This window comes from Penicillium macrosclerotiorum (assembly GCF_028827735.1).
Source record: "Penicillium macrosclerotiorum strain IBT 26536 chromosome Unknown utg000007l_segment0_segment0, whole genome shotgun sequence".
Lineage (NCBI taxonomy): Eukaryota > Fungi > Ascomycota > Eurotiomycetes > Eurotiales > Aspergillaceae > Penicillium > Penicillium macrosclerotiorum.
In genome coordinates this window covers 2,446,485-2,468,861 of record NW_026643086.1, presented here as the reverse complement: position 1 = coordinate 2,468,861, position 22,377 = coordinate 2,446,485, and the positions used below count along the sequence as shown (strand labels likewise).

The following is a 22,377-nucleotide window of genomic DNA, read 5'->3' as shown; positions in this document are numbered from 1 at the left end:
TGCGGAACACGGAACTTAGTTAACTGCTATTCCAATGCCAACAAGTATGCGCTGAGGGAGGGGTCGATTATTTGAGTTTCCAGTAACTGACTGCGGGATCAAAGCAGTATTACAACGCAATTCATTACAAACCAAAAACGACCTGTTGCTCAAGAAAGCCAGATTTGCCATTATTGAACATCGATAGAAGCTGAGTAAGGTTCCTTTTTCTCCTTTCATTTCAGCCCCCTTCGGTGAACGGAATGGCAGAGTAGAAAATATTCAGTCCGAGGGAGGTACGTCAACCTTGTCCGACAAACTGAATTACAAGATGGTTCTTCATTCAAATTCCGTTCATATCTTGTCTCAGTTTAACTGCAGTATATATTCAGTGGCTAGAAAAGAAATGAGCAATCTATATTGGTAACAGAGAGGCGCTGAAAGCTAGAGAAGATCTATCTAACAATATGACGGAGGACAAGGATCAGATTATCCAGCATATTTCGTTTAGCCAACAAAACGAACCGAATTCTTTTAAAAAAAGTAAAGCAAAGATCAGAAAGTGAGTGAGCAAGAAAAGACAAAACGGGAATAGGGGACAAAAAGATGGCAGAAGGATGGCAAAAGCCTCACATCTTTCAAGGAATTATCGTCGAACATTTTTCAGAGCTAATGTCACGACTAGGGAAAAGTATGTCTCTTTGAGTGTCGGACGAGACCTTCTCGGGAGCTCCTTGAATCATTTCCGTAGCTTCACACGATAAAGCCATGTGAAAAACCAGATGCCAAGCATGTTAGCAAGGCACCATCCCAAAAGGACAGCCCAGTCTCTCCATCGGTCCTTCTGGTAATAATCCAGTGTGGCTGCATAATCATCACCATAGCTGAATTTGCAGTAGCCACAGGAGCTCGTGGCGTTAGGGTTTGTGAGGTAGCCGGGGTCTTGTGACAGAAAACTTGCCGCATACTCGTAACAAGTGGAGTTGGCGGGTGGATTGAAGATCGTGAGATCTGACTCCTTGCAATGAGCTTGAACCCCGTGGAGCACATTAGAAACCGTACCTCCAAGGAAATACCACAGGGGATCCACCCAGAAGATCCAGTATCGATAAAATGTGTTCATGGCGCTGTGAGGAACCAGCGTCCCGGAAAATACCGTCAACGCTACCCAGAAAAGAGAATTCGCGTACCCAGCAAGAGTTGGGTTAGGGAAAATTGCCGCCATGAGATGGCAGAAGCTCGTCGCGAAGAGAGATAGGATCAAAAACATAAAGTAGACATAGCCCGCGATGCTGGTAATATTGGGATATCCAACAGTCCAGTAAATGCAGAAGTAGACCATAGTATAGCCCAATACTTGCCATGGAATCTCAAAAAGTGTTATAGCGGCAAGCAAAGCTTTGTAGTCATATATCCCGTTGCGTTCACGCGCTTCAAATACTGCCCATTTGCCAAACCAAACGTTTTGGATATCGGCTGCTGTAGCGGGAATAATCCAAATGATGATGAGCAGAGCCAACATATAATTTTGTAGTCCTTGTATATCGGGGCCGGCATCGAAGTATGAAAACGCGATGAACAGCTCGCAAAAGATACACTTGAACAGTTTGCTGAAGTTGTAGGGCCCATTCCTCCAGACAACAATCCATTGTCGCTTAGTTAATTCCAGGATTTGATCCCACAAAGGAAGTGCGTATCTTGCGTTTTTCGTTCGTGAGTGCGATTCGTCGTCGGGATGAAGATGGGATTCAGATTCCAACATGGCAATCTTGTGTTTGAGGTTGGAACATTCTTCAGATTCATTCCAAATCTGAGGCCAATCTCGGGCGGATTGCTCCTTGTTCGTGACGGTTGAAATAATGAACTCTGCAGGGTTCTCAGAGGCCCCCATGACGGCTCCGTTCCGTGCGAAATAATCTATCGCGTACTTGGACTCTGGTCCAGTCTCACCAAAATACACAGTTCGGCCTCCGGGTGCCAAAAGAAGCACATGATCGAACATTTGGAATAGGATTGCTGATGGCTGATGAATTGTGCAGACAATTGGAACGCCTTGTTCCGCAATTTTTTTCAAGAAGGAAACAATTGAGAATGCGGCTTGGCTGTCGAGGCCCGAAGTTGGCTAAAATATAATTAAATCAGTCTCTGAGAAGATATGGAGAGTATAGCCAAGAAAATCAATGCGGCATGGAAAAGAAATCAAAGTACAACGTACCTCATCCAGAAATAGTAGAGCGGACGGCTTAGCAGCTAGTTCGACTCCGATTGTGACACGCTTGCGCTATCATAAGGATCTTCGTCTTAGTTTAAATATGATTTCGTACTTGACAGATTGATAACTTACCTCCTCGACATTTAGGCCACCGTCACCCGGCTCTCCAATGAGTGCATCGGCAATAGGCTCAAGTTCCAGAAGAGAAATAATATTTTCCACGTATTCGAGCTTTTCCGAGGTCGGGACTTCCTTGGGCTGGCGAAGCTTGGCAGAGAATTCGAGAGCCTCGCGGACTGTAGACAATGGCTCATGGACATCCTGCTGCATACAGAAACCGCATGACCGGGAAAATGCGCCTCCAAGTGGCTTACCACCCGGAAGCATTTCGCCTTCAACGCGTCCAGTTGACTTTCTTTGCGAGATAGTGTCCAGCAAGGTCGTTTTTCCGGCTCCAGATGCACCCATCAACGCTGTAAGCTGTCCAGGTTTAACATAGCCACTGACGCTATTCAGAGGCTGTTTCTCATTTCCATCAACCTGAACGTAGTATGACACGTCTTTAAATGAAAAGGCGCGCTGGATGGTAGTTTCTTCGAAATCCTTTTTCTGAGAGGGCTGTTCTATTCCACCCTCTTCAGCTCTTGTGACAGAAGAACTCGACGAAATGGGTTCTAATGGTTCGGTGCGGGCTGCATTATGCTCCAGATCATCTTTTGGTTTCTCGGACACCGAAGCACTAATATCGACAACAGCACTGCGCTTGAAGACCGGGCCCCCGGTTGAACCACTTTCGTCAGTCATAATTGTCAGACCAATTGCCGTGAGTACGACATATAGAAACCACATCACGACGATAATTCCCCAGTTTCGCCAGAGGTGCGACCGGGAGAAGTCGTAGATGAGACCGAGGTAAGTGGAGCCAGAGACTGTGTTGGAACCTGGCGTGCTGCCAGTCAATGAGCACCCTTGATACCGGATATCATCATATCCAGGGCCGTTGGGGACCATTTGGTCGGCGGTGCAGTGTAGGGTGATGTCGGCAAATTCATTCCCCATAAGAGCCTCCAATGCCCACGGGGATGGAGAGATTCTTCTGATCCACGACCCCCATCTGTGCATGGTCGGTACTGGAGGGCCGTACCCAGCGTACGTGAGACAGATTGGCATGGCCGTTCCAGCCATGAAGAACGCAATATTGAGGGATGGGGCCCAGGCTCCAAGCATGCGAAAGAGACTCGAGACCGCTGAGTAGTGGGTAAACAACACAAGTTCAAAGATCCAAAAGTCCGAGGCGGTTTTGTGCAAACCTAACATGAAATAATAGCAGCACGAGAAGACAAGAGATTGGAAGACTGCGACCGGTATGTCGGCAATAGTCTGTGCGATAACAAAGGCCACAGGGTGGATGATGCCGAGTTTGTGTTGTTTCACCAGAATGGAACGTGCGTTAATCGTCGAGGAAACCTCAGCCAATGCATTGAGGAAAAAGTAGATGAGCGAGAAGAAGATCGCACCGCCCTTTTCGAACGAGCCGGTGGCTGTTTTTGGCGCCATGAAATAAGCAGAACCGTTAATGACGGCATTGACGGCATTCAAGAAAAGAACAATGTAGAGATCTCGCTGGTTCTTCCACAACAGTTGGTAGTAGCGCCTTACAGCTACCAGGCTCTGGCTCCAGATCGGCATCGGCTGGAGCGAGCCCTGAAAGATAGCGGTAGATTGCACTCGATGGACTTCGTCTTGAAATGCGACTAGATTTGACGTATCGGCGATCGCTTCATGGCGATAGGTGCGTATGTCTGTCTGGAGCTATTCATAATACGGGCTGTTGCGGAACGCATCCGCGAACTGGTCCGGGGTGCTTGGGACTGGTCCTTGATGGTCGTGACGGACCACCCGTTCTGAAGGCGCGGTGACTGCAGTCAGGAAGTCGGGAGTGGTCTGTCTCTCCCACATATGAAAGCCAAGGTTGATGAAATGGGTCTTCGCATCCTCAGATCGGCCAGAAAAGATCATCTTGCCTTCGTACATCACCAACACCCGGTCAAAGCATTGGCTGTACATGGATTCCGATGCCTGATACAAGGTCACAATGTTGGCCATGCGAGTCTGGGTCGAAATCTCCTTTAGCAAACGCAGGAATTGCAAAGCGGACGAACTGTCCAGGCCGCGGATAGGGTTGTCCCAGCAGGCGACGGCCGGGTTGGTGGCCATCACCTCCGCCAACGACACTCGCTTTCGCTCTCCACCCGAACGAAACTCCACGGACGAACGAATTTCCCACAATAGTGTCCTTGGTGTGCATCATCCCCAGGCTTCCGAGAAGGCGGTCTGTCATTTCGTTGGAGAAGGCTGCATCCGCCTGGTCAACTTGCTTTACTAGTTTGCGAAATCGAAGGGCAAAGTCCAGGGTGTGCTTGACTGGGAGGCTCGGGTAATGTATGTCGTCTTCGGCGTTATAGATCACCTCCGATCCGTACTTTCGGGCCATGGTGGCGGCCGGTATCGAGGAGTATGATACATCACCATCAACCTGGGCGTAGGATGCCCTTTCATTGGCGATGATTTTGAGTGTCGTCGAGCAACCGGAGCCCGGTTGGCCCAGCACTAGGAGCGTCTCTCCTGGAAAGACCACGCCGGAGACGTCGTGGATAATGGTCTTCGTCGAGAGCCTATTTCCTGCGAACCGACGGACTAGTTCCACTGGCAGATTGAGAACACCCTCGAAAATGGCAGGCAAGTCAAGGACTTTCCGGATCCCTCCTCCCTTTCCGTGCGCGGTGATGTTCTCGAAAACAACCCCTAGGCCGCGGCTTTGGGAGCGATACACTGGTAGATTCTCAACACCCATCCTGGCATTCAATACCTGAATGGAATAATCCAGGGATTCGGGACAAAATGAGCCCAACGCCGGTTCAGACTGAATCTGGGATCCTGAGCGTGGAAATCACTTCAGGGTATTATTTATTCGGAATTGAATGAACAATGAACGAAGCGAATTGCAGATTGCTCTTTATAAAGCCCACACCCTCCTATCGTCGGTGGTGTCAAACTATGTATATCTATGGGAAGTGGATCTCCGACGACCTGTGGATCGCAGATGCGTAGTGGAGCATTTTGACCAAAGTAAGTCGCGCCTCTTTCCGTGATCCGAATTTTCCGATCAAGTAGCATCTTCAGAGGTGCAGCTGGGCGCCGGTCGCACTAATAAATTTCCTATAACAGTAACTCCGATGGACCCACCTTGGCCTTCTTAACATCTCCGGTGGCGGTCGGAGACATTGTGAACCGCAAGGAGAGCAGGTCCAGGTCCATGTCGACGGAACTCCCCCCAGATAAGGAACCCCTTTTTATCTTACAGATCCTTAGATATATGCCAACCTCTGTTTTCTTCTTTTCTTCCAGCAGCTTCGATGGAAGAGTAAGAGCCATCGAGCATCATGCATTTTCCACGGAGATTCAGGGCTTATTCCATCACATCCAAATATAGAGAGACCCCAAGTGGCGTGAAGCACCTCACGTTCGTCTCATTTTTCTACTTATATTTGCTTCTGAGTACTACGTTCGTAGAGCTTATTAGAATGCGAAGGAATAGCTTTATATTTCATGGAACTAAGACCATTGAGCTCTGACTTATTATCAAATTTAGCAAAGCATGGCATGACGTGAGGCATCTTGAGAGCCAACGAGAAACTAACGCAATTTTCAATCCTTTCCAAACCAAGTCTTATGTCCCTGTCAACAAGTTATGATGAAATTCGTGGCTACAGAAGAAATACAACAGATTGCAGTACTTACTAGTGCCATTCGGCATAGACTGTAGGTGCAAGCTGAAGTCCCAGTTAGTAAAACATCTCAGCATGAATGTAGAGATACACCCACCGGCAGTAAGAGTGTAGGTTGAGATCAGATAGGGCCACATCAGCCAGCCACTTCTCTCAGTCTGTTATTTAGAAATTGACTATGAGTAACTGGTCTCTTTCGCAAGGGAACAAGCAGCTCGATAATAATGCCCAGATACGAACCTTCCACCACATACGCTTGCCATCATTTGTCTGGAAGAGTTTCTGATAGAATGGGACTTTATTATCCCGATAGACAAATCGGTATCTGTGGAATCGATATTATTCACTGCTTCTGGAGGCAGTAGAAGGAGAGCCGGCTATGAGCTTACCGAGAAAGTTGAGGAAGCGTCCGGGTAAACATGATAGCTCTTTAGATTCCGATGGTTAAAGGGGAAATAAAGGATTAGAAAGCAGATTCCGAGCCTCGAACTCTCCGTTCCAGCCCATTAAATGTCTATCGGAGAAAAGCCAGCTGCAGGAGTCTGGCCAATGCCTAAGTCCGAGGTCTCCGATACCTACGGAAATATCTCCGGCAAGATATTGAGTTTAACCTATTTCTAGCGTGTGGACTTTTTGGGTCTTTGAAAAGGAATAACAATTTTAATCTTCAATTGAATAATTCCATAGTGTTTGTACCCATGTCGAGTCGAGTCGGTCCTAAACTATCAGGTCCGCCAGGGAGCAAGTCTCCAGCAAGAACGCACGATGTTCTCATTTTGGGCGGCTCCTACAGTGGCATGTCAGCACTTTTAACCTTATTAAGTCTTAAAGATGGCCAAAAGATCCCTTTGGCATCCTACGGTGATTTCTCGCATCTGAAGGAAGCACCTCTAATTGCCACTGTCAAAATCACTCTACTTGACAAAAGAGACGGTTTCTGTAGGTTGCATCCTCTCGAACTCAGGTCCAACTGTTTTATGTTAGTATCCGCTAATCGGTGCGGAAATTTAGTTCATACTGTCGGTCTACCCTTGGCCAGCATTTCTGCTGAGCACGCCAACCAAATGTGGATACGATATTCCGAATTTTCCAGCTTGAAAAGACAGGATGTTAGAATTGTTCAGGGTACCGCGTTGGACATTGATACAGACAGCCGGGAAGTGCTCTATATGAACCAGGAGGGGAAGCAGCAAGCGTTGAACTTTGACTACCTTATACTCGCCACCGGTATTTGTCGCCAATGGCCAGTTGCCTCGGGGGCGACCGAGAAAAGTGCATTTCTTGAAGGCGTATCGAAATATACCGAAGACATACGCGCTGCTCAAGATCAGGGGGTGGCGGTTATAGGAGGTGGTAGGTTTTCCTTTGGTGGCTCGGCCGCTCTAGTAGACTTGACTTACAACATTCGTGGTCCCATTGACAGGTGCTGTGGGAGTTGAATTCTCAGGCAAAATCAAGGCGCTTTACCCAGAAGCTCAAGTGACTCTTATTCATTCAGGAAATACGCTCCTCTCCAAAGAAGCTCTTCCACGAGAATTCAAAAGTCGTGTGTTAGAATTGCTTCAGCTGCAAGGTGTTGATATTTTACTTGGTGAGCGTGCAACAGTGACTACTGCCGAAGACAAGGGACTCCTTGTCAAGCTTAATTCTGGTAGCTGCATGTCCGTGGGATTTGTCATCTGGGCTGCGCTAAAAAGAAGCCCCTCGACGCAATTTTTGCCCAGATCTCTTCTCAACGACGACGGGAGCATTAAAATTGATCCTCAGTGAGTTCATGTCCAAATTCCAAAGTCCCCTTTCTTCCTGTCCCTCGAGCTGATTTCGGCCCAATATGTGTCTTAGGCAAAGAGTATTAGGCAGCCCCAGCCTTTTTAATCGTATATTCGCTGCAGGTGATGTCACAGAAAGGCAGGAAATTAAATTGGCTGGTAGTGCTATGGTTATGGGAACCATTGCCGGTGCCAATGCTTATTCAGTGATTGTAGCGGAAGAGCAAGAGACGAATGAACCAACAATGTCAAGCTGTGCTAGTTGTTATCTTCAGCCGAGAATGGCTCTGGCTGTGGGTGAGAATATTGTCTGTTATGGGGCGGAGGAAGTCCTATTTATGACGGGGAAGAGCTCGCGGAAACATGTTTCGGACGCGATCTGGGCTGGCAAAGTAAGTTCTACTGGTAAGAGATTTTCCCGGGCCATGATTTGCTAACTATCCCCGTGGTCCAACTTAAAAGAAGTTTTAAATTCTCTCGGTTTGTTTGAGTCCGGTGGTCGAAAGCAGCCCTTGTCGAGTTAAATATGCACATATTCTTAGCAATGTTGGAATAGACGGACAAACTATATCCATTCATAGAACCCAAACGAACGATGTCAAAACAGGTCCAGCTTCAATAGGTGATGCGCAACCCAGTAAAGATTTCATGGGGTCTCGGGTGTATATTATCAATGTCAAAAGTCTCAAACAGTCAACTCAGCCATAAAGTATGAAGGTTGCAGTGCGAGCTCAATCTTTCCAAGCTGCTCAAGCTTCACTGAGCAGTAGTTATTTACGCTGCCAGTGAGCCTTGGTGATGTAATCACATTTGTGGATAATAAGACCCTGGGATGTCATAAGAAATCGTGAATAAGCGAGGTCAAGTAAATAAGTACAACTCTAAATTGTCTTACGTCTCATTAAATGTCTTCACTTCAACCTTAGATTCTTAACGATTCCTAACAATTAAATCGTTTATTGGGACTAACATTAATATCAGGTTGGATATAGATAAATGTATAGGTCCTAGAGAACTAAAAGAAAATATTCTATTTTTGATATCAAAATCAACTTTTTGCTTATTATAAAGAATATTATATACATAGGGGTTCAAAAGTATTTCCCGATCCCACTTCTACCCTAACATTAAATATACGTATAACGACTATATAGTCAGTGAAATATAGGGAGTAGCTACTAATCAAGCACCTTGAATATCTCAAACATAAGGAGCATTAAAAATTTCCAAGCACTTAACCTGGATGGTATCAGTAATAAGTCGTGAACTCAACGCCTAATAAACAGGAAAGACATATAAGAATACTTATCTACTACCAGATATTTAATTATTCGTATCGAGTCTAAATATTATTACTTAATGCTATCATCGATAATATTTACGGATCAATATGAGCATACACCCCGAACCTGCAAGAAGTTTTAGTGGTCACTTCGGTTCCTATTGTCTATCTAATTTGGCGCTCTCAGGCGGACAAGATCCTCGATCTACTCTATAAATCTGAGTCCGTAGAAGGTCTCAACGATTCGGCAACGGTATGACTGCGAGTTATAGATCGTTGGAGCAGACACTTAATACGTATGGGACCTCTATTTCCCTAAGCCGGTTAACAGTCCTTACTATATACATTTTCTGTAATATCTAGGTGCTAGAGTCTTGAAGAGCATTATTGAGGCTCTAATTAGCTGCAAAGAAGGATACTCAACACTAAGTAACCAGATAATATAAGCTTCGGTCATATATAGAGCTGATAGGATAGTACTTAGTATTAGAAGTCTTTTTTACTTTGAACATAAATTTATACTTATATTACGTATATTATCATATTTTCCTAAGTACCTTATTATCTCCTAGGAATTGATGAGACATATGCTCTCTCTTTCTCTTATTCTTTGTTCCTTTGTTACTCATTCTATTCAATGTACTATTCTTTGTTCGTCTCTAATATTTGGTTCCCCTCGTAGAATATAAAAGCTTGTTCTTCTCCCACTACAATTTTCTATTGTCCATCTTTTCGCCCTACTCACCAAAGGACACAAGAATTCTCAAACCCAAACTAATTCGAGTGACCCTTGCATCAATATTTTCCCCTTCGTCACAATGGCTGATCAGACTGAGCTGTGGTTCGAAGCCGACGATGTCGATGTTAAGCCGTATGAAGAAAACCTCGGCTCAGAGTATTTACCATTTGTTCCATGGGCTATTTCCGTTCTATGGCAAATTTCCGAATGTCTTGAGGACAAGGACACTCGCAGCTCCCGCACGATGCCCCGAACCCTGATCAAGTGGAGTAACCGGATAACACAATTCGCAGAGCTCAATCAGAACTCGCTCCATGGAGACTTCTTGCGCGTGGCAACGTTACTATGTGAAATTTCTGAGCGTCTTCTCCGGGCAAAAGGCTTTGTTCAGGATGTAGTTCTTGGTCTGTACAATGTCCATACAGCTCTACGCTCCCTTCTGCGGAAAGTCATTAATACGTTCTACCGAGTAACATACTCTAGCAAGGGGTTTAAAATGATTGTCACCTCTCTAAGCACTTCTTTTCGCTCCTGTGTAGGAGAAGTCTCCGAGAAGAGCAAAGCCTATATTGACGTATCTTCCCATGTTACCGTAATCGGCTTTCTAGTGGTTATGAAGTTCTTCGAGACCCTCTTCCGGCTTGGAAATATTAAGAGACTTCCCCGCGAGATTTCCCTTTTTTTGGAGACCACTTTGCTGATCGTTTACTTCCTAATGGCATTTACTAGGGATCTTATTCACGGTTACTGATCGGGCTGAGCTTTACTCTTCTTCCTCCAACAATCTCCAGCAATGAAAATTGAGTCATCTCCAAAGGACTTCGTTCTCCAATCAGACTCAGTCTTCAATAGGTACAGAGAATTTCGAATTTAGTTTGACCCTACACTCTTTAAACTTAATTCCCGGAAATTAAATCCTAAATTTGCGAGTCCTAATTGGATACTATTTTAAGCACTTCAGGGTAGACCGCTTTCCAAAATAGTTATTATATTTTATAATATGTATCTCTTACAACGGGGAATGTATTTTAAGCGAAACCGTTATACACGCCCTCTAGTACCCTCTGTACCCCTCTCCTCCCTCTCGTAGTAATCTGCAACTTCCTGCACGAAGACTTCCCGCTTCCCGGTATTAGTCAAGACGATATAGCCCCGAGACTGTCACCTTCAAAGCTTATTCTTATCCGTGATATGATAGAGGATGAATCCTTCACTATATCTGAAATAGCCGAATAGGCTGAATGCAGCAAGCAGACTATTATTAGCATCCGTAATAACTTGCGGTAATTTAGAAGCATTTACGCACCTTAGACTCGAGTAGGCCGGAAGCGAATCCTAACGCCCCTAATACTTAATGCGCTGTTAGGTAATAACTACTTGTACAGGGTAGAAAGCCTGTCGACTAGGTAGGAGGATAAACGTCAAGTAAGGAAAGCAAAACACTGTTTCTTGCTATCATGGATCTCTCCATAATCCTCAATTTATGTACAAGCTTCAACACTTTCCCACATGACCAAAGCAAAGACGATGGATCACATTACAACATACGGTCTGACGTGGCCCCTATGTAACAGAGGTAAGCAAAGGCTACAGGGAAGAGGGGTTCACGAATCCCTAATAGAAGGGCACCGAACCCTCAGGGCCTTGTAGGTCATGCATCTATGTAGGGGAGAAGTGGGGCTGTTATGACGAAGCCTGACCGATAAGGTGTCGAACTGACACCTGAGGCGTTGAGTTAGGAATAGCTTTATGTTGCAATATTATATGACAGCTAGTATCTTTTATACAACACGTTATATATTCGTTTTTTACCTATATATTAGCCTTATTAGTACTTTTATTTCTTATATCTTTCTTATACTAAGACTTTCACTAAAATTAGTATAGTCTAAGGCAAAATAGTTATAATATAGAAAGAGATTAATTTTAGGAAAAAGATAGATAAAAGGATACAATCTTTTCTTTTCTACCCGTCCTAGGTTTTTTGGTTAATAATCTTAGCGTGATAGTAGTAAATAGCGGATATTCTATTAGTGCGTGTCGGTCTGTAATTCGCCCCGCTAATATTTTATAATCCGCGTTTTATAGAAGCAATCACAAACGCGTTCAATAATTATTGTTCTAGCAGCTTCTAGGTAATATTAAAGATATTAATTAGGAGTGACGGGGCTCGAATATACAGGTACCTAGTAGGCGTTTCACTACATAGGGTATTTCATGTCACCGGGATCGGAGTTACCTTTTCTTGATATACTCTTGGTAGTTTGCGGAATTTACCGTAATATCAATTTCCAGTATTAGGCAGACCATATTTCCCAAAACGCCTTGTCCGGACAGACAATAGTTAGCTCCTCAGGCCGTACCCGACTTTAATCTAGATAGTGCGCATTTCTTCTTGTTACAGTAATCTTGAATTCGATTTCCGAGAGGACAGTGCTATTATCCTCAACATATTGTACATACACCCCTAAGCGTTTCCTCCGATAGCGAAAAATCGGAAATAAAACCGCCGGTATCCCTCAGTCCTACATATACCAATCCCAAGCAAGTGCTGCACTAGCCACTATTGCCATCGAGGTTTCAAAAGCTGCAACCTGAACCCAGTTTCCACCGGCTCGATACATCACAAATGCAGCCACGAGCCGAGAGGGCACGGAAGAAGCCATAATGAGAGTGTCCCGCTGGTAGGTTGATATCAGATAGTATGTCCCCAAAGCAAGAGAGGTAAGGCTGTGAAATTGATGCCTTTAGCGATAGACGCCTGATGAGGAATGAGCATTGGATACCTACCCGATACATTGAACCGCGCCGTTGGGAGTTCCTTTGAGCGAAGAGCCAGGGAAGTTGGCTGCGGAGGATGGATAGAGGATGGTGTAGGCGGCATTTCCCAGAAGAAAAGCACCTTGGGCGGCAAATACAGCGCTCGACACGCCACCCATATGGAGACCGATGTTTTGTAGGGGCATTGTTTCTAGTATCGTTCGCGTGAAAGGGAGACAGTGTCAGGAGGGTAATCTATTTTCGAAAAATGGTGGTGACTTCTCCTGACCAAATTCGGGTTAGCGCGATCGGAAGGGGCGCTGGAAAAGAAAGCCTCAGTGTCCGAGGGGTAATCTGTTTTCGAATTCTACTAACAGTCTACACCACAGCACCCAATTGACAATGACTCATCATGTTCGCCAAGAAAACGCCGTAACGCATGAAACAACTCGTCCAGTCTAAAGTATCTCATATATAGGAATCGCTTTCTTGACTTGCTCAGCCCACTTTCCGATATCTTCGACAAAACGTCGAGCGATGCCTATTTTGATCCCCTTCTCAATGAAAAAATTTTGGATCTTGGTCCCTGTAGACCTGCTCAAGGTCGAGACCATTGTCGAGCATCACATCACATACTTGCCGAAATGCCGATTTGAGTGTGTCGTTTTCAACATTCGACATCTGCCACTCACCGTACTCCTTCACAGCTACGTCTCTATAGCCAGGAATCTCTAATAGACTGATGGCCGTCGGTTCAACCACTGCCTTGGGAGCCGAGACATCTAGAACTTCGGCAGTAGATTGAGAGGGCAAGACATTGATGATATTGCAGGGATATGGTGGCCTAGTCCTAGCGACATGACCTTCTTTACGCTTGTCTTTCCCTTGTCTCTCTTGTCTCTCTTGTTCTTCCCTGTACAATTCGTCACGTACCGCTTCTGGCACGTCTTTATGACCCTCTAGAACCCCGCCTTTCTCGACATGCGTGATTAGGCGTTTTATGTGATAAGATTTAAGTGGATAGTGTTTTTCCCTATAGGGTCCACCTAACAATGAGGTCTATTTAGACATATCGATGAGTCGTATCGCACTAGATTATATACGCTGCGCTAGATTAGCTTCTCGCCTGAAGCATATTCCTCCGTATCAAGCTGAGCGTCCCGCTTACCGAGTATTCTTTGCGTAACGGAGGATTTCCCTCTTTTTTCTCCTTTTCGGCCGGTAGACTGAGAAAACTGATGATCGTCTACGTAGTTAAAACTGATCTTCAGCGTAAGTTCCTTACCCTTAGATAAAAGATCTGACTTTGTCAGAAGATGTTTCTCGATAGCAGACTAAGTAATTTCGGTGTCGTTGAATCGTTTCGTTAGTTTGCGTTTAGTGCGATCGCTTATTGATACAACGATTATAGTATTATCGGGTCTCACCCTACGGTAGCGGGCAGTTTTTCGTCGAAGCGCTTTCTCGAGCTTTTTCTCTAATAATAGCTGCTAGAACGCACTAGGAGACAAGACGATATCTTTCTCGGTGTCTATTAATACTTCCCGATTATTAATTGTTACTCGCTACTCTATACGGTAGTAGATATAGGCTAGCGGGTCCTTATTATAGACCCTTCCCTCTTCCTACTCCTATAACGGAAGGAATCGGAGAGAACACGGGCTACGTTTACTCTTAGGGTCAACGCTATTCTCACGTATAGAGGATAGGGATAGGCTTAAGGTAGACGGTGCAGCGTAAGGGCTGATATAGTACCTAGGGGTTAGCGCGTAATCCGAGTTATTCTCCTACGTTTCACGTTTAATAGACTAGGATATATAATCGATATATAGGCTTATTCTAAAGTAATTAGGATCCTTAGAACGTCTATATTAGCTTACGGGATAAGCTATATTAGAGTCGAGAGTAGTAAAGTATACGCGAATAAGACGCGCTGTAGATAACAAGATCTACGGAGAAAAAGTAAATATCCTTCCCTACTAGGATTAGCTCTATATAGCGGAAGCATAGCCTTCTATATAATAACCGGCGGGTATACAGCGATACACGAAAGGCTGCGCTATATGCGGGAAGAATAAGGGGAAGTAGCAACCCGGGGCGTGCGGGAAGGCGGAAAGTAGATAGACGATCTTGCTAGATCGCTAGATCTACTAAGAGGTTCTACGAGATTCTACGTACTATTACAAGATTATTACAATAGGTTATAGTATATAGTATAGCTATTACCTCCGCTTCCTGCCTAACTAATAGAGCAGTGACCCTAAATAGGCCTAGCGTATCCCGGATTTATTTTCCGGGAATCAAGTCTAAAGAGTGTGGATTCAAACTGATTTCGAAATTCTCTGTACGTTGCCGATGTGATACTGGCCCCCAATCAGTTTTTTAGTTGACAATTTATCCTTTTCTATCTGGACCTTGAGTTATTTATTCTCGTGTAGATATTTGATTGTGTAGTCTCCACGTAGAGCTATGTGTAGATTCCTAATACGTATGTAAGTATTTTGATTACGAGTGCTAGATTTGTAGAACTATATAGAGATTCTAAAGACTAGGTAAGTCGCTTTGTTCTGCACATTCTTCCCTTATTTTGATAAATAAAGAGACATACCGAATAAGCCTCGCTTTTGTTCTTTTACTAAATCGCTTGGAAATGCATACTGAATTTTTCATTTATGAAAGAAAAGGAGAAAATAGCCTGAAATAACAGGGACCCGGTTTAGGTTGGGATTTGTTTCTTCTCATAAGGTAGCAGAATATGAGTATCGTAAGGCGATCAGCTCAATCAAGCAAGCGCTGCAGAATAGAAACACTAACAAAATAGTGCTTACTCTTCGCTAGTGCTCTATGGGCGTATTAAGGCAGCAAAGAACCTATTTAGATATTATCTGTAGAAGAGCATAGTAGTGAAATATGTGGCCATATACTAGATGCTGAAGTCCCTCATGGTTATTATTTCGTTACTTGAAAAGATAGCCCCCCTCCCTGAAATGAGAGGACCAATAGGGATAACCTTCAGATTTTCTCGACAGGGCGTGCATCGATCTTTTCAGAGTCCTGACCGAGTGCCCCCATTCGATCCATGAAAGCAATTAACCCCACGTCCCGTTGGGCTTCGTACAATAATCGCGCGTCCCGCTCGCTAGTATGACTGTTGAAGACGCGATCCATTTCTTCCAATGATGCGTTTTTAGTCTCTGGCAAGAAGTACCACACCCAGCCAATTCCAGCGAGCAAAAAACCAGCGAAGAAAATATATGTGCCCCATTCTAGCGTCTCAAACATAGGCGGTACAAAAAATGCGATGGCGAAATTATTTACCCAATTACTGGACGCGCCAATCGACGCACCTTTTGCCCGAATTGAGAGTGGAAAGATTTCCGAGACCAAGGTCCATGAAACTGGGCCCCATGTGGCCCCAAAAGCGCCAATATATAGCCAAATGAGTGCTAGTTGAAAGTTGTAAGCTATTTGTGGTGCGTATTCAGTCGAAAGGCATGACACTCACCAACTGCACTCCAGCCTGCAGCCACGTGCCCAGGCCAGTCATGCTGAAATTTGGCCACAATGACACCCACAATTAACATGCTAGAGAACATCACAAATGATCCGATAAGAAGCATAGGCTTTCGGCCAAACTTATCAATTGAGAGCTATCGATAGTAAGTAGGGGTTTAACTCGATATAGTAAGGATTAAACATACCATTCCCGGTATAGTACTTATAAAGAATACCACACCGGTAACACCAGTAGCCAAAAGGGCGATGGTCCCACTTGTTAGTCCAAGGCTTTTGAAGACACTAGATGCATAGTAGATGACTAATTTGTTAGCTTAGATCTCCTTTGCCTTTGTCAATTTGACGTACTTGAATCAATTCCACTCCACTGCTGAAAGAACATCACTAGCCATGCAGTGCATACCCGTTTGAAATTATCCTTTGACCGAAAGCAATTGGCATACTGTGCAAATTGATTCAAGATCACATTATTGCGCTTTTCAGCGAGGTTTTGGAAGCTTTGTGCAAATTCACGCTCTTCGAAAAGTGCTTCTGCCTTGATTTCGAGGTATTCAATCTGGACCAAGTCGTCTTCAACTTCCAGTTTTCTCAACCAGGCCAACGTCTTCTGTGCTTCCGTATCGCTGCCTTGCTTAACCAGCCACCTTGGTGAAAATGGCATAAACCAAACTCCACAGGCCAAAGCAGCAGCAGGAATACCCTGTATGATAGATGGCAGTCGCCAAGCCAGCCTCGACTGTGACTCACCCGTGCCACCGATATAATTACTGCCGTAGCCAACCCAGAATGAAAGCATAATGCCAAGGATTGTAGCAAATTGATAAAATGACACCAGCAGTCCACGCATGGCTGGGGCAGCAAGTTCGGCATTGTATAGGGGTCCAACTCCGCTAAACAACCCTACGCCAAGGCCAGTGAAGAATCGCCCAGCATATAGAAGAGCGGAGTTACCTGGTGTGGCTCCTATATATAGGTAGCTCCCCAAGATTACCCAGCAGCACGCAGTGAACATGGTGTATTTACGCGAGATGATTTCGCCGAGTACACCGGCTGAGAGGGAGCCCACGATCCCTCCCACCTGTAAAATCGATGTTAACCATCCTGTTGCAGTAGATGATGCTACAACTGCAGGAAAGTCTTCCATGAAGCGAGTCATAACAAGCGATTGACCGAGAACGCCTTGTTGATAGCCATATTCAAACCCTCCTAACCTATAGACTTCTGGTCAGTTTTCTCCTTGAAATGATTTTTGAGTGTTTTTTGGCAAATTATATAGGGAAGATACTGACGACGCAAAGAATGCAATAACTAGAACTTTTGGATTATCCAAGACAGATTTCAGTGTAGACCTTTCTATTAATTGAGTGCGGGGCGGCACACAATCAAACCGCTGTGACTCCATATCCAATGAAAATTTCAGGAATCTTGCCTGTGGTAAACAAGGTCTAATTGCTTAATCTCTATGAGTGGATATTGACTTTTATATTTATTTTCTTTCATTCGACTTCACTGCGGCAGAGTGAGATTGCTGAGAAGTTAGTAATTTACCCCGACCTTTAGTTTTTCCCCGTACTCCAGATACCCCGCATTTAGAACAGAATCTCTGCATCAGGAAGCCATAACCACAAGAAGAACGGAACAATTTAGTACTAATATCAGTAGCTCTCTTAAAGTTCCACACCGAGTACTTGTTAGCCACAAATCCACAATAGATAGTTCGTTCAAGCATCTTGAGCGATCAAATAGTTCATGCCTAGCATTAGCCTTAGCACCGCTGAAATGACATTTTTCAGGCGGGATGGGGTAAACAGTGACGGCATGTGGTGCCTCCGACTTCCATTCTCGAGTTCACTCTGAGGATCTCAGGGTAATTGGCAAGTAATTCAATTCATCGGCCAGTCATCGACACTAGCGAGCCGTCAGCTGCACTAAAAATGCATCCCATGTGCATTTGTCGAGTTACATTAAAGCCCCTGAAGAGAATTGAACCCCTAGCGCCAATCTTGGCACGGTAGGCAATCGGAGGCACCAACTTCCAATTCTGTAATCACTCTAACTGAAAGAGGGCACAGCAAATCGTCCAGCTCCAGGACATTCTGGATGCAGACCTTGTGCCTTTTTACAATTTTCGATAAAATTATATCTGTGTATGCAATCTATCACGCGTATAGAATGTAATTCTCTGAATTTTATCTATGATCTCGCTCTGGGTCTGATATGATTGGTCTGCCTTTTCTGAGATGTAGCTCCAAATGGATTTTCGCTCCAACTTCTTACCGAGCAGCCTTGGAGATGTTCGATTGAGTAGAAGATTCAAGTATTCTGCAAGAGATAGCTCTTAGAGTGTTTCCACTCCATGAAAATGTTCGTGAATAGGATCGTCTGACCCGCAATCAAGTTCTTCTATGGGGCTTTTGGCACGCTTCCAGGGAAGGGAAAATTAACCACCGGAGATAAAATAATTCCATGACTAGCGCATATCCTACCGCTAGTTGTTTCTCCCCGAAATCCCCGCAAAGTCCAGGGACTACCCCGCATTCAAGAATACCACCTTCAACGCATGTTTTTATGGCTCCCTGAAAGTGATTGGTTGGAACTTTGAATATGAACTCAGAGGACTCAGTATGAACTTTTGCCGGTTCATTCAAATTTATATTACCTTCATCATGCATATGGTTTTGGCAATGTAGTATATAATGGGCTCAGCATGCTAGTCTGCGCGAATGGTTTTTTTTAACATGCATGGCTTCCTCACTTCTATCACTCCAGTCAAAGAACAAATTGTGAAATCACAATATGAAGGCCTCCATCCACCATGTCTTTACAATTTTCATAATTGCTATATCTATCTTCATTCGTGAAGCATGTGCCACCGATAGGTCAAAAATGTTCCGCACAGTCGTCACGACAGATATGGAACAGGACGACTTGGCTTCGCTGATTAGATATCTACTTTACACGAATGAGCTCGATACACAGGGAATTATCTACAGTTCCAGTCGTTATCATTGGGCTGGCGATGGAAATGGCACGAGATTCTTCCTCCCTAACCGAAGTTATACTACACCACAATGGACATATCGCTGGACTGGAACGCGAACTATCCAGGATAAAGTTCTAAAAGAATACGCAGAAGTTTACCCGAACCTGATCAATCATGATCCATTCTACCCAACACCGGATGAACTCCTCTCCTTAGTAAAGGTCGGGAACATTGATTTTGAAGGGGAAATGGGTCATGATACAGATGGTTCCGATCTAATCCGGTCGCTTCTGCTGGATGATGACTCTCGACCACTCTACTTGCAGGCTTGGGGTGGCACCAACACCATTGCCCGTGCGCTGAAGTCTATCGAAGAGAAATATTCAGGCTCAAAGCAGTGGAAGCAAATAGAAAACAAGATCTCTCGCAAGGCCATCATTTTGGCCAGCGGGTTCCAAGATGAGACTTATGCCAACTACATTTCTCTTAAATGGCCACGGATCCGTGTTGAACAACTCGAAACTGGGTACCAGACTTGGGGATACAACTTTGACAAGGGCGATGGAAATGTTCGTGGTCTACCTGATGATAATTTATACTTCGCTGGAGACTGGATCAAAGCAAACATTGAGACAGGACCATACGGGAAACTCTACCGTTCCTGGCTGGATGGTCAATCTATGCCAGGTGACCCGATGGATGTTTTTGGCAATTTGTCAAAAGCAAATTCTTCAGACCAGGTATTCTCACCTCTAGGCCCATACGACTTCTTGTCTGAAGGAGATAATGTCGTTTTCAACCCGCTCTTAACGACCGGTATTGAAAATCCAGCTAATCCAAATCTGGGTGGATGGGGTGGTCGGGCTGAGAAAAACAGCTCTTCGCCAAATTTGTGGCTTATGGTTGACAGTGAGAAAGCCCAAAACGGAACAGAAATTTCAGGGTATACAACAAACCGCTGGATCGCTGCTGTTCAGAATGACTTTGCAGCTCGGATGCAGTGGACACTGACACCAGACTATACTCAAGCTAATCACCCACCTTCGGTGAAGATTTTGAACGGAACCACTGTAAAGTGTTCTCCAGGAGACACATTGACGCTATCTAGCGCTGTCACTGATCCAGATCAAAATAAGGTGACGATATCTTGGTGGCAATTCTTTGAAGAAGGCTCTTATCCAGGTAGTGTGACTGTGACCAAGTTGAGCGACAACAACGCGAACATAATAATACCCGCTGATGCAAAGCCTGGCCAAAATATCTCTATTATTCTGCAAGGAACGGATGATGGGAGTTTCCCGCTGACTCGCTATGGTCGCATTTTTGTTCAAGTCATATAATTAAGAGTTCTATGATCACAATTTATTAGACTCGCCTTCATTGTATCGTGTCTATTGGATTAAGCTGCGTGGACTATATCACTCTGGCAAAGATCCCTTGTATGTCCTAGCCCTTAATTTTTGTACGGTCCTTAATAAGTGGGACAGAAGTTGAAGAAGAAAATGTCTAAGTATAAGCCCTCTGTGCTTCGTGATTCAGATTTTTATCTGGGATATATTCTAGTCAAGACTGAAAGATCGTCGGCGTACTCGGTTGGAATGTGTCATCTTTTGTCCTATTGGATATGGATCTACGTATTTCAACCACTTTCAAAAGGAAAGATATAAAGCAGAAGACTTTGATCTGGGAATGCTCAGGTCCATATGGCGAGTGAATAACCTATTTTTCAACCACAACCATCTGGACCTCGCTATTTGGTGGAATATTCAGAATTTTTATGTGAGTCCACCCATCCTGGTGGAATGCAAACCTGTGAAACTGGGAGTAATCTTTGAAAAAATGGGCTTTGGAATCCTGGGGGCAACGGCAAAGAAGTTGACAGAAACGCGGCCGGACGATTTTGCCGGCTCCGTTAGCCTTTACGAGGGATGAATGTTACCGCATCCTGTCAAAATAATGAAGCGAGTATCTAAAATTTGGAGAGTGTATGTACACCATGTGGAGCTCACTCACGATAACGCTGAAGGCATCCTGATCATGCAGGGGTAGTCCTCGGCAGAACAATACTTGCTCTTGCATCTGCCAAGGCCCCTGCCTAATCAGTTCAAGTTGAAGGCGGGGGATTTTCTCCCGATTCTATATATTCTTGTCAACTGGTTGAAACGCTCGTCTGCGTGATCCTCAGTGAGAGCGCGCTCATGAGCTTCGGTCTTTCCCTGCTTGTAACCTTATTGAAACATGAGGGTTAGCATCAACATCATGCTTGTCGCCATCGTCTCTGCCTTTCTATCAACTCTCTGTCAACAAACCATGGGCCGCTTATTTCCCATTAGTATCAATCCTATCTCGAATTATTTCTATCGACGACCAGGGATAGGCAACGTACCAGACGACTGGGCCTCATGCTCCAGGTTCCCTCCTCTATCGACAACTGAACGGACCGAGTTTGACCGCGGAGGATGCATGGTCTACGGCTACCCCTCCACTGGCGGGGTTCTTGCCAAAGAGGCTAACCTTCATGATATGCTCTTCTTATCACTCCGCCGCTCTCATGAATCACAGCGTTCACCCAATGCCGACGAAGAAGACAGGTTCTGTAACGTCATGCGACGGACTGGTGCTACATGGTGGTCAAGTAAAGAGGATAGGCTGGAGGCTCTGATGGGCGCGAGGGAGATGACGGAGGAAGAAGAAAGGGAGGTGGTGTTTGGTTGGCCAACGGATGGCGTGGGTGTGTGGGTGTTGCGATTTGAGAGTGCCAGGCAACTTCCGAGAGATTTTGGGAAGATCAGTTTCGCGATGAATATGGAGGAGAAGATACAGATAATGAGAGAGTATGGCGCCACGTTTGTTGAAGATTCCACGCAGGTGGACGAACTTCGTGAGGCCTGTGTTTAAATAGGATTTGAGGCCTACCGCGGCTGCTTTAGTCGGCTCTGGCGGTCGTGCCGATAACGCGCCAGTTCTCCGGCGTCGACTCCACAGCGCGGAGTACGGAATGAACTATCCTGAAGAGGGGTATCGCCTAAACATCCGAAAGCCAGTTCACCGCATTGAAACCACCCCAATACCACTGCCTGTGAATCAGGAAGTAACAATTAATTATAACCGATGGATTCCGTTCACACTGCCCAGCTCCAAACTTTGGAACCCGAGAAGCATCTTCGAGCTTTGCTAGACACCGCCATCAAAGACTATGAGACATGCCATCCGACGTCGCAGACCTTGCACCAAAGTGCTACTGACGTCTTGCCTGGTGGTAATACTCGCTCGGTTCTTCACACCGATCCGTTTCCCATTTGCATGGAACGAGGCGAAGGTAATAAGCTGATCGATGTTGACGGCCGAG

At 45.1% G+C, this 22,377-nt stretch overlaps 8 protein-coding genes across 8 annotated transcripts; 4 read left to right on the top strand and 4 right to left on the bottom strand.

The window, feature by feature from the left end:
- Positions 1-718: 718 nt before the first annotated feature.
- On the bottom strand, positions 719-5,045 carry N7462_007721 (uncharacterized protein; the record flags this gene model as incomplete). Its single annotated transcript, XM_057079439.1, has 5 exons — positions 719-2,101; positions 2,195-2,260; positions 2,324-3,997; positions 4,088-4,303; positions 4,350-5,045. The coding sequence occupies 5 exons, from the start codon at positions 5,043-5,045 to the stop codon at positions 719-721; spliced, it is 4,035 nt and encodes a 1,344-aa protein (XP_056932109.1).
- Positions 5,046-5,899: 854 nt separating this feature from the next.
- Positions 5,900-6,400, bottom strand: N7462_007720 (uncharacterized protein; the record flags this gene model as incomplete). The annotated part of the gene is made up of 4 exons (XM_057079438.1): positions 5,900-5,929; positions 6,073-6,129; positions 6,220-6,304; positions 6,369-6,400. 4 exons carry the CDS (start codon positions 6,398-6,400, stop codon positions 5,900-5,902), a joined length of 204 nt encoding a protein of 67 aa, XP_056932108.1.
- Positions 6,401-6,677: 277 nt separating this feature from the next.
- On the top strand, positions 6,678-7,749 carry N7462_007719 (uncharacterized protein; the record flags this gene model as incomplete). The annotated part of the gene is made up of 2 exons (XM_057079437.1): positions 6,678-7,332; positions 7,403-7,749. The coding sequence occupies 2 exons, from the start codon at positions 6,678-6,680 to the stop codon at positions 7,747-7,749; spliced, it is 1,002 nt and encodes a 333-aa protein (XP_056932107.1).
- Positions 7,750-9,848: 2,099 nt separating this feature from the next.
- Positions 9,849-10,520, top strand: N7462_007718 (uncharacterized protein; the record flags this gene model as incomplete). The annotated part of the gene is made up of 1 exon (XM_057079436.1): positions 9,849-10,520. One exon carries the CDS (start codon positions 9,849-9,851, stop codon positions 10,518-10,520), a length of 672 nt encoding a protein of 223 aa, XP_056932106.1.
- A 1,774-nt stretch (positions 10,521-12,294) lies between these two features.
- On the bottom strand, positions 12,295-12,735 carry N7462_007717 (uncharacterized protein; the record flags this gene model as incomplete). Its single annotated transcript, XM_057079435.1, has 2 exons — positions 12,295-12,499; positions 12,560-12,735. 2 exons carry the CDS (start codon positions 12,733-12,735, stop codon positions 12,295-12,297), a joined length of 381 nt encoding a protein of 126 aa, XP_056932105.1.
- A 3,108-nt stretch (positions 12,736-15,843) lies between these two features.
- Positions 15,844-17,447, bottom strand: N7462_007716 (uncharacterized protein; the record flags this gene model as incomplete). Its single annotated transcript, XM_057079434.1, has 5 exons — positions 15,844-15,975; positions 16,039-16,179; positions 16,231-16,327; positions 16,426-17,256; positions 17,335-17,447. The coding sequence occupies 5 exons, from the start codon at positions 17,445-17,447 to the stop codon at positions 15,844-15,846; spliced, it is 1,314 nt and encodes a 437-aa protein (XP_056932104.1).
- Positions 17,448-18,841: 1,394 nt separating this feature from the next.
- N7462_007715 (DUF1593 domain-containing protein) lies at positions 18,842-20,368 on the top strand (the record flags this gene model as incomplete). The annotated part of the gene is made up of 1 exon (XM_057079433.1): positions 18,842-20,368. The coding sequence occupies one exon, from the start codon at positions 18,842-18,844 to the stop codon at positions 20,366-20,368; it is 1,527 nt and encodes a 508-aa protein (XP_056932103.1).
- An 898-nt stretch (positions 20,369-21,266) lies between these two features.
- Positions 21,267-21,926, top strand: N7462_007714 (transcription factor; the record flags this gene model as incomplete). The annotated part of the gene is made up of 1 exon (XM_057079432.1): positions 21,267-21,926. The coding sequence occupies one exon, from the start codon at positions 21,267-21,269 to the stop codon at positions 21,924-21,926; it is 660 nt and encodes a 219-aa protein (XP_056932102.1).
- Positions 21,927-22,377: the final 451 nt, after the last annotated feature.